The sequence below is a fragment of the Clytia hemisphaerica genome, unplaced genomic scaffold, assembly GCF_902728285.1.
Source record: "Clytia hemisphaerica strain Z4C2 unplaced genomic scaffold, Clytia hemisphaerica genome assembly, whole genome shotgun sequence".
NCBI classification, from domain to species: Eukaryota; Metazoa; Cnidaria; class Hydrozoa; order Leptothecata; family Clytiidae; genus Clytia; species Clytia hemisphaerica.
The window spans coordinates 692637-703558 of NW_027104420.1; the positions used below are offsets into that span (position 1 = coordinate 692637).

Consider the following 10922-nt stretch of genomic DNA (forward strand, 5'->3'; position numbering starts at 1 on the left):
TGGTATTTTTTTTATGGGATACTTCGGCCAAAACAGAAATAAAAAACAGCTCCCATGTAAAACTTTCGTTTCGTTTCTAGGAAATATCCAAACCAAGTATAAAACATAATGAAGCAAAAAGTAAATCTAGTATATACAAAGGTATACTAATTTCAAGCAAATTGAGGATGATAAAAAATGCAACCTTAAATTTGTAAAAGTTTTCCAAAATTTGGAATAAGCTCAACAGGTGCCAACTTATAAGCATTCGAGTGAAGTTGTATGTAGAATATTGATAATGAAAATTCATATAGACTGTAGTACAATCATAACAAAGCCTTCATTTACTTGGCTATTCTAAAGTCTGTTCCAAAAAGATTGGCAGTCTGTACGTTTTCAAAAATTCCTCATGAGGGGGAAAGGTATAGCTAAAAGTAATACCTTGTTGGAAAGATAACTTTATTTGCGGCTTTATGTAAGCTTTTCAAAATTCTCTAAAAATTTGTACAAATGAAGATGAAAAACTGAAGATCTCGAAAATCTCTTTTGGATCAAAAGCTCTCGAAAAATTCTAAAAATTCTCGAAATGGACCTAAAGCAAGGGGCTATAACTATGAATTTTCTGGAATTTCTAAAAATCTTGTATCAAGTTGCTCAAGATTATCTTTCCAACAAAGAATTACTTTTTTACTTTATATATTTTTCCCCTTAAGAGCAATGTTTAAAAAAGTACGGACTGCCATTTTTTTGGAACAGACTTTATAAAACAATTACCCTATTCATTTTCTAAACTAGAGAAATAAAAAACTATAAGTTTTAACTAATCAGCTAGCAATAAATCAAAAGAAAATTTCCAACAAAAATGTCTACATATTTTTTAAATGAAGCCTAGAAAATAAAAGTTATCGTTTACCAAAGCCTGGAGAAGATAAAATATCCTCGCAGAAGCTCTCTATAAATGTTTGACTGTCAATATATCTCTGATTGACTGGAATAACAATCATCAGGGCACATGTATATGCCTCGATGTGTCTCGCTTTATCCTTTTCACTTGAAGGATAAACAAATTTAATAGTTCCTTTCCCTTTCATTGAGTCAAGAACAAATTTGGATCCTGAACAGAATCTAAAGACATCTGGAAATGTGATGATTTTATCTACTTCTTTGGCATCCTCAATCGAATAAACTTTTCTTTTGTACTGTTTAACATGATGAAAACTCTCAACAAAATTTGTGAAATTATAAACAATGTCTTCCTCCACAGTTTTCCTTTCAATGTCTTCACTGTATTTCTTCTCCTTGTATACCTCGAGTAAGTCTTCAGTGGACTGTTTTACTGGGCGAATAAGCTCATTGAAGCTATTTTCAAGATGCTGCTGCATTACTGTTCTGAATCCAAAGATTTGCATACCATCAGCTACTTGCTCTGTTTCTTCACTACATGTAGACATACAAAAATGAAAAGATATGTCCTTTATGAAATCATTCTTCTCAGCAAATTGAACTTTCGGTTTTGTAACTCCAGCAGCAAACCTTTCTGTGAAATTTTCAATTAGATTCTGAAAAGCTTCGTTCTCACAATTTACTAAGGCTTCCAGTTTTGCTGCCACTTCAAAGTAAGGAATATCCGTGTAGTTTGGTAGTATAAACTCAACATTTAACAATCTACATGCTATTCCAGGCAAAAAGTATCTTGGACCAGCAAAACCATTTATCAAAGCCAAGCTTATCAAATTTCCAAAATAATGATATTCCTTCGACTTCATCTTCTCTGTAATGTGAAGGAAGGTGCAATTATCGGAACTACCAGTAGCAAGAATGTGGTTTCTTGCGTCATCAAAAAACAAGGAAAAAAACTCTCTCAAAACACCACTTCCATCAGCTTCTTCAGAATCACCAATAAACTTAACTTTAAAAGGCTTGATGTTTTCTGCCCAGTGTATTTTGAGTTTTTGCATTGTGTCAAGATATATCTTTCTCCTCCTGATAGTTAAAGTAAACAACTCTTCTGATGATTTGAGCAAATTCAAAATTGTTTCTCTTTTACTTTCGTAAGAGTCGACATATGGCAGAGTTTCTTCAAGATTGATAATTGTCGGTAAAGCTTGTGTTTCTGCTGTTGTGTTGTTAGCTGTAGAACGTTTGTCTGTAGTTGTTTTGATTTCCACATTTGGCATCAATCGAGATACATCTCCACTGGTATCAGGAGGATTAGCATCATCATCAGGGACATAGTAATGATGTTCCTCCACATTTGGCAAAAGTTCTTGATAAATTGGTTCAGGAGGTGGTACGTAATGATCATTATTGTTTATTTGATCATTTTTGCAAGGTTGATTTTCTGAATCACTTTCGGAGGATCTCTCACTTGAGGTATTATCCTTTTTCAAATTGTTAAATACATGATCAAAATCAGTTTTAAGACAAAGCAAAAAGATACACTTTGAATAAGGTTGGTTTAGCTCTACTTTGTAGTCTTTTACGGTAAAAGGCTTCCTGGACCCTCGCAACGAAAAAACACGGGTGAAATCAGGGTAGAGCAAGACATAATCCTCTAATCCACAAAAGTTCTGATCATGTTTACTGTATTTGTCGATGGCTGCATATTTTAAGTCAATTGCATTACATGAATCTTTGATTGTAACAGACATTCTTCCTCTACGTGGTTTTAATGTGCCAATAGATTCTTCATAACTAGCAAATCCAACGTTTACTGAAACATCCTTTGAGGAAGTCAATGTACTAGTGCTAGTGCTAGTGGAAGCTGCATAATAAGGTGGTTTAGTTTTTTTAGTGGATGATGGTCTTGTCTTCGCTAATTTTCTTTTTCTGTGTGACTCAAAATCTGTCAAAGTACATTCTTCTTTTCTTGTGGGCACCCCACATTGTTTGCAGAAGACATACGATGGTAAAACAATACTCCTGCAAGAGTGGCAATACTCTATGTCCTGCAGCGTCCTGTCAGCCATTTTTGTTTGTTTTGATTTATCAAGCGATTTCGCTTTCGATTTGAAGAAGTAGGTTTCGGATTTGAAAAAGTAGGTTTCGGATTCGAAAAGAGGTTTCGGATTTGAAAAAGTAGGTTTCGGATTCGAAAAGAGGTTTCGGATTTGAAAAAGTAGGTTTCGGATTCGAAAAGAGGTTTCGGATTTGAAAAATTAGGTTTCGGATTCGAAAAGAAGTTTCGGGTTTTTGAAAAAGATTTCGGGTTTTTGAAAAAGATTTTGGGTTTTTAAAAAAGATTTTGGGTTTTTAAAAAAGATTTTGGGTTTTTGAAAAAGATTTTGGGTTTTCGAAAAAGATTTTGGGTTTTTGAAAAAGATTTTGGGTTTTTGAAAAAGATTTTGGTTGTCCCTTCTCGGCTTCCGTACATAGTAATACAGGTTTGTCAAAAATCTTAATTTGTACATCCATGCACACAACATTTTTGAACGTTCACTTAGCGTTATATGGACGTTAGATTAACGTCAAAACAACGTTGTTGACCAGCTGGGCAATTTTAAACATGATCGAAAATTTAAGAGTTTTTAGATTTAATAAAATAAGTCTCTGAGAGGCTTTTTGCTATCTGCTTCGCCGACAGTCCTGAAAATGTAAATTTGTTTTGTCTCATACTAAATTCTTTAAGAGTGAAAAATAAAATACATTTACCAGTGCATTATGTCGGAAACGTTTTTGAGGAACTTTAAACCTGCGCGTAAAAAAATACCATGAGTAAATTCGAAATCAATGAATCAGAATCATAAAAAAGGATGGTTCTAGTTTGATTCTAAATATACCAACAATACAAATTATGAAATTTCAGGGAAATTAGCTTTTGACGAAATTTTCTCAAAATACAGTATACTTTAGGCGTACAAATTTCGCGATTTTTGCGAATTTTGGCCTTTTTCGCGAAAGTATATGCTCCTGAAAAATTCTTGACAAATAGAAAATCTGTAAAACCTTGTGTGGCACCTTTTAGCCTGCTACAAGACTAATAAGTCTAAGGACAAAGGTTCCGAGCCAGCCCAAAAAGTAATTGTACCTCTAAGACATTTTTTCATGTGAACATTCTCAATTTTACGTCTTGATTCGCGAAAGTTTATGCCCGCGAAAAAGATTTTTCCGTCAAATTCACGACAGTAAATGTCGTAAATTTAACGATTTTTCGTCCTCGCGAAGGTTTCTGCTCGCGAAAGTTTGTACGCCTAAAGTTTCCTGGAAAAAGGATCATAATTAGTATAAATAAATTGTGTACTAGGATATTTATGACCAAATTACCTGGTTCCATTTTTCAAAACAAAAGCTTACTTTAATCATATGTGTGGAATTTAGTATCCCTATTGCGATTAAATAAAATAATTCCATTAAGTTTCAATTACCCCAAGGGTCTCCAGTAAGATAATCATTTATTTATGCAAAAATTTGTTCATCATTTTTCCGGTCACAATATATCGAGTTTTAATATTTATGAATGTGTTCATAATTTTTCAAAATTACCTTCTTTAAAAGTGATGTTCGGACTTTGGACGAAGAAACCAAACTTTGGAGATGCGATGCCAGTGCTGAAAGCAAGACGTAAGCAATGTACTTTGTCATTTAGCTTTTGAATACTGTATAATATGTCGTTAGACCCAGGTGGTGTAGATCGGAGAAATGGATTATCGAATCGCTCGAATAGATCGAATAAGTGATGAAGTAATTGGTCGAATGGATTAAAATCGGGATTAAAATGGATCTAGGATTTACATTTCTTTCGACATACTTCAAAAGATTCGATCAAATTCCATTGACTTCGGTTTCGTACGAAAGTCTTTTACGCTAACGACGAACAAAAAATCACCGTTCTCATTGCACTACTTTTAATCGAATCTAATCAAGCTCAATCGAAACCACCGTCAACAGAATATATTCGATTCCAATAAGCTTCGGTTGACTTGTTTTGATAGATTCGATTTTCTATGAGACTTATATTGACTTTGAATAATTGATTTTCGATTGACTGACGGAAAATTGAATACAATTGGCTTCGATTAACATTCCCTGTTATAGAAAATGTCGAAGGTTTTGCACAAAAGGTCGTTCCTTACCTGAACGGACTTTTGGTAGATCTGAAGAAATGATAAGTTGATGCAATCCTTCGAACGCGTAACTGAAACACAAATTTCAAATCGTATACAATCTGTGAAATACACGTGTATTACTAGTAAAAACAAATGTTAGGTTAATTCAAATCAAAGACAAAACTATGAAAGTCTCGTGTTTAATTCTGTTTCTAAGCGTTTTCTACAGTTGACGAAAGATAGTTTTGAATTAAGATTTGTTCTAGGATCCTTTGCCTGGGCTTCTGCTCTTTGACTTTTGCTCAAACAGGTCTTTCCCACCTTAATTTCTCTAAGTCATTTATCTTATCTTTGTATTTTGTCAGTTGAACAATAGAGTAGATTTTGTGACAGGGCTTTTTCAAGACTGATATTTACCATAGTCAGGTGGAAATATCATTTTACATGGAAACAATTCCCAACAAGCCCAAACATTGTAAATAAGTGGCTTTTAGGGTACTAAATCGTCAGAAATAAAGCCCAATCGATGCACGAATTGGAAAAAAAGTGCCAGAGCTCTTTTATTTGGTGATTCTGCCTTTTTTTAAGTCAAACCTACCCCCCCCTACCTACAAAGCCTAAGAAAACTTCTTGATACTATCTAAAAAAAACTTAGTCCATCCCTTTTTTCGACCATAAACGGCATGGCATGCACCCCTTTCAATTTTCACAAATTGTCACAAATGTTTTCCCATCGTCTATTCGACGGGGCTTTTTTGGTAGTTCTATTGGAGATTGTTATACAGCTTGTTTAGAATTTTGTCCACGTGTTCAGTAAAACTTCGACCAATTCTCTTGTAGCAGATAGAGTAATTTTTTAATACAAACCTCATCTTTTGATTTGATGTAAACATCGAACTTTAGTTGTTTTGGAGTACCTGGATTCATCAAGATCATTTCCCTGTGTAACTGATAGATATAGAATATGATACACTTTCAGGATTATCCCTTATATAATTTGGTCAGAAATTGAAAAAAATTATGGTGGACCGCCTCAATGGATTATTGGGTTCAAAAGATGTCATGTGTAAAACTGTTGAATAGGCCTATAGATCTACCCATTCCCAATGGAAAAGACACTTTTTTTTTAGAATCCCAACTGGATTTTCGTTTTTGGTGGACTTAGAAAGTGGTGGGAAAATTTTTTTTCAACGGATCTGTCTATTAGTCCAGGAAAAAATGGCCAAAAACCCTATACCCTATACCTATACTATATGTATACGCAGCCTGGCAAAACATCTACAGTGCGAATGTGATCATATGACCAGTGTGTGAATGGAAATGCTATGTTGAGGTTGACCGTGGTCGAAAGATGATAAAAATAGACCTTCAAATCTCATTTAGTGCCCACACACGGTTTGCTTGTAGACACAGTGCATTCTTTTGCATGCTGTATAAGAACGTTCGTTTAAAGTACCTGTTTAACATGACTGTGATTATGGACAGCAAATTCCAACTCTTCGATCGCCATATTCGGTTGTGGATTCAATCGAGCTAACTGTTGATATAGGAAAACATATTTCTATATTAGTCAGAGAATACTGGTACTGTTAATAGTTACAGGTGCTTTGAAGGTGGTCTGAAATGCATGAGCAAAAAATTGCAATTTGAGCAATTTTGAAACTTTTATTGTCATTCAACCTGCTGGAAAGTTTGATTTTAGTTCTTCTATAATCCTTAGGAGCACTTAAAATTGTCACCTTAGCTTTGTCACCTTTTCAGGCCCAACAATAAAAATGCTTAAATCAAACACCCCTGTCTCACAGACCTGCTGGGACCCCCCAGCCCCACTGGAAAATTTGGCAAAGATTTGGGCTCCGGTAGGCAAATACCCTGAAATTTAAGCTCCACTAGAAAATTGACTTAGATTTTATCCCCATTCGAAATTCAATGTTTAAAACTTGCACTCCAAAACCATTCCCACTGCATTTTTAAAACTTGAAACAATATCATTTCTATTCCCATTGATTTTTCAATAAGTTTTTATTCCCACCACTGAGGAAAAAAGTTCCACCGGGACTATAAAACAAGGCTGTCATCAAGTAAACTTTACCTTTTTACCATTGATCGCTGGATGAATAAGAACCAAGCCATTGTTATCGATCACAAAGACATAACTATTCTGACCAGTCTGAAATTGGATCAATAAAAATCTTAAATGAATACTTGCCAAAAAGCTAAACTGTTAACTGAGCTTTTAGAAGTGGATTTCTAATAATGAGCTGTATATAGGCTTTAATGCCAGGGTAGATAACAAATGCTTTTTTAATTGGGACATCATCTTACTCTTTAGAGATTCTTAAGCATGTACCATGATATAGAATTTGCAATTTAAGTGCTTTTAGGTAAATGAAAATTTTGAAGGGCTTTTTACCAATGGATAATAGATGAATTCATGAAGATCTTTTACTGGTACATCAGTTGCCATGACACCCAATAGTTCCGAATTCTAAAAAAAATCCACATCAGTAAAGTGTAATGATAAGAGAAATTTGAAAGACTTTTTAGTCGAAGTTTATTTTTTTTCGGAACTTGTATATAGTCATTTGGAATTTTGATTGGTGGAATTTTCAGAGCAGTACAACGTTGTTTTAACATTCATCTTACGTTGAATGAACGCTAGAGACGTCGGATGCATGTTGTAATCTAGCTGGGAAGGTAAAAACGCAATTTTGTGTGGCAGTATCTATCTTTGTTTTGTAAAGAACGTACCGACTTTTTAAAGACTGGTGTTGAACCCGTAGAAACAAGACCTCCACCCTGAAATAGAATAATATAATTTTTGTAGTAGTTTAAAGTTTTGATCAGTCTTACAAAGTCAAGAAATTTCTAAAAGACAACATAAAGGATTTTCAATTGATTTAAACCGCATTAGACTAACTTTTCATGATCAAGTAAACAGCCAAAGTAAGAACTTTTGCAATTATAGCAAAGATAAAAAGATAGGTGTAAATGAATAGACCTTATCGGAATTTCTGATTTTTCTAAAAAAGCGATGCATTGTGGGATTGTTTCGAGTGTATTACAATAGAATTCCCTCGAAAAATTCCTAAGAGATTTCTATTGTAATAGAATAGTTTTTTCGGAACAATCCCACAATACATTCCAGCTGGCACACAACGTTGTTTTAACGTTCATATAACGTTATTTGGACGTTATGAATATCAAATTGACGTTGTTTTGACGTTGTGTGCCGGCTGGGATCGCTTTTTCAGAAAACTCCGATAAGGTCTATTATTTTATGCTAACCGTGGCATCAACGAAAGCGCTGGTAAATGTTGTCGGTTTGTCTGCGCTTCTTCCGATTGGTCGACTCAAGATTCGTGTGCTAGACTGGAAGTGTTTTAAATTTGCGCATAATTTGTGAAAATTAGATAATACCAAAATGAAAATAGCTGAAAATTCGGGGAAAAAATATAATCAGAGGGTATAAGAGCATATCCCCTGATATAATTTGCAACTACTTAAAACATTCCTCAAACCGAAAAGCCAAATATATATATTAGTTTTGTTTACCGTTACAATGTCCCAGACAGCACCAATGCTTGATATACGCAAAAATACCCCTGTTGTATAAAAAATAGAAAGAAGATGACATTATGGTTAATAGCGCACCGCGCTGAATCTAAAAATAGATTTTATTTTTGACATAATCATTACTCTCGATGTGTTTGTACGAGTTCCAATCCCATCAACGGCTGCGTTTAGACCAGCCTGGCATTTATAATTGCTTGCAGTATTCTTTTGAATTCTATTGTTCCGCGCAATTGTTCGGTTTGTCAAATGCCTAATGATGCCAGCGTGTTGGCATTTCGTTGGCATTTGAAATGCCATTTTGAGCAAAGGAATCCCCTTTTCTGGCATTTCAAATCAAACAAAGGAACCAAAACAAAGAGAAAAAATGAAATTTTTGTTTTTTTAAAGTATTTGCACGTTTTTTATTCAGTTCTTTCTATAGATTGTAAGATTTGCAAGATTTGCCATAGCCTAGCCCTACGGCAAAAAGTTTCAGTCTTAATGACTGCAGTTTTTGAGAAATTCCATGCTTTTCATTGTTTGATCTGTCAAAGTTGAACTTGAGGGAATCACCTTTTCAGTAATGACTCTAAAAAGACGATTCCTTGAATGCCATGACAGAAAATACAATGGAAAAGCTATTAAAATCGAATCCCTCATGATCAAATGCCAAATTACAAATGCCAGTTGGTCTAAACGCAGCCGTAACCTTTGCGCTAATCTCTTTTGCACGTTAATTGCATCGTTTGACAAAAGATATATAACAGCTTGCACGTATCTTTAATTGAGCCGCGTTGAATTGTGGGATTGCAACTCGTACAAATATCAAAAAAAGTGAAAAGTAATAATTATGACGTATGTGTTGCGGAGCGCTATTCTTTAGCTTTTCTTGAGCCAAAGTATTGATAATGGAGTTAATGTAATGTAAAAGAAATCTTTTTTGGATCCCCCTTTTTCATATCTGGATTCAGTCACCTTTATGTTTACAAGCCATTTCTTGCATCTGTGTCACTTCGTATTGTTTCGGTCCAATCACGTACGCAAAAACATGCACCTAAAAAGAAATTAATGATAAGGAATAAGGCATGCGTATGACTAATTGTTAGTGTCTACTTAACTACTCCCTCTCGTGAATCCTTACTGGGTAGTATTGTTGAGATAATTCCTTCCCTGGTAAAAATTCTTGATAAGATCTGAAAAGATCGTTGAAGATCTTTCAAGATCTTTTACAAGTAAAAATCTTATAAAATTTTTGTAAGATCTTACAACGATTCTTAGGCAATCTTGAAAATTTCTTCCAACAAAAAGATCTTTAAAGATCTTGTAAAGAAATCGTTAAGAATTGTCAAGATTTTTCCTTCATATTTATAGTAAGTTGATTATTATTTCTTATTAAGTTCTTAAGTAGAATCTTACGAAATCTTGAGCCATAAAATATTTTAAGATTCTTTGCGTAACTTGCGTAAAGTTTTTATAAAGAGACTTTCCAAATCTTAACTAACTATTATGTGCAAAGAAGCTTTAAGATTCTTAGTGGTTCTTATCAAGTTCGGGCTAAGAATCTTAAAAACACGTGAATTTCTGGTTATGATTGTTTTTCATAAGAAGGAGTCTTTAGACTCAAGGAGAGCAATCTCTTAGGATAGTATTTACGAAGCAGCTTTTGGTCAGCTTCGAAATACGGTAAGTGGTTCTTCTTTTGTGTGTTTGTTATCATTGACTGTATTAATGAAATAGTTGATTAATGGGAAGTATTCACGAGGTCATCAGTTAAATGCAGTGTCACTCGAGCGAAGCTTTCGGCCCTTATTCAATAACTGAACGGGGATAGTAGTAAGATTCCGTCAGCGACCGTAGTGCAGTGGTAGAGCATCCGTCTACGGTGCGCAAGGTTGTGAGTTCAACCCCCAGCCGGGTCATACCAAAGATTCCCAAAATGGTACTTGATGCCTCTCTGCTTGATGCTCAGCAATTAAGAGAAGGATCAAGGGTAAGTGGAGCAATCCTTCCCCTACCTTCAGGTAGATAGCTATCGAAAGAGGAGCCTTCGGGTCGCCTCCGACTCACTTTTACTTAAGATTCCGTCAAGATCTTGAATCACTGTAAGGGACAAGAATCTTATTCAAAACTTATAAAAGAGTCTTATCAGATCGTTAAAGATCTTGAAAGATCTTGGCACGTTCGTAGTAAGTAACTGAAAAAGAATAAGCAAAGTTTCTTGATAAGATCTTTTCAAGAACTTTTCAAGAATTTTTACCAGGGTTGAGGTCACTCAAAATTTAGGAATTAAGCCTCTAAGCTAAAAACTTTTTTAATCTCAATAATGATTGACTCCCACGTTCC

The 10922-nt window shown here is 34.6% G+C and overlaps 2 protein-coding genes and 1 long non-coding RNA gene across 3 annotated transcripts in view; all 3 read right to left on the reverse strand.

Annotated features, from left to right (window-relative positions):
• The window catches only part of LOC136820319 (voltage-dependent calcium channel subunit alpha-2/delta-3-like), a 32638-nt gene extending 24820 nt beyond the window's left edge, over window positions 1-7818 (reverse strand). The window contains exons 1-8 of the mRNA XM_067076516.1: window positions 7776-7818; window positions 7438-7512; window positions 7117-7194; window positions 6481-6561; window positions 5892-5972; window positions 5052-5113; window positions 4462-4526; window positions 3631-3670 (exon numbers count right to left, since the gene is read on the reverse strand). Coding sequence (XP_066932617.1) covers window positions 3631-3670; window positions 4462-4526; window positions 5052-5113; window positions 5892-5972; window positions 6481-6561; window positions 7117-7194; window positions 7438-7491 — 461 coding nt within the window. The 5' untranslated portion in view covers window positions 7492-7512; window positions 7776-7818. The remainder of the gene's footprint in view (window positions 1-3630; window positions 3671-4461; window positions 4527-5051; window positions 5114-5891; window positions 5973-6480; window positions 6562-7116; window positions 7195-7437; window positions 7513-7775) is intronic.
• On the reverse strand, window positions 882-3075 carry LOC136820305 (uncharacterized). The gene has a single exon (XM_067076503.1). The coding sequence runs from the start codon at window positions 2946-2948 to the stop codon at window positions 882-884; it is 2067 nt and encodes a 688-aa protein (XP_066932604.1). The 5' UTR covers window positions 2949-3075.
• Window positions 7819-8317: 499 nt separating the features above from the next.
• LOC136820332 (uncharacterized) lies at window positions 8318-9631 on the reverse strand. Its single transcript, XR_010848557.1, has 3 exons — window positions 9555-9631; window positions 8580-8629; window positions 8318-8396 (listed from the first exon to the last, which is right to left on the reverse strand). It is a non-coding gene; the product is annotated as an uncharacterized lncRNA (long non-coding RNA).
• Between the last annotated feature and the right edge of the window lie 1291 nt (window positions 9632-10922).

What these genes read in the sequence shown, in the direction of transcription:
- LOC136820305 (XM_067076503.1), bottom strand. Translation starts at nt 2,948, where the DNA reads ATGGCTGACAGGACGCTGCAGGACATAGAGTATTGCCACTCTTGCAGG.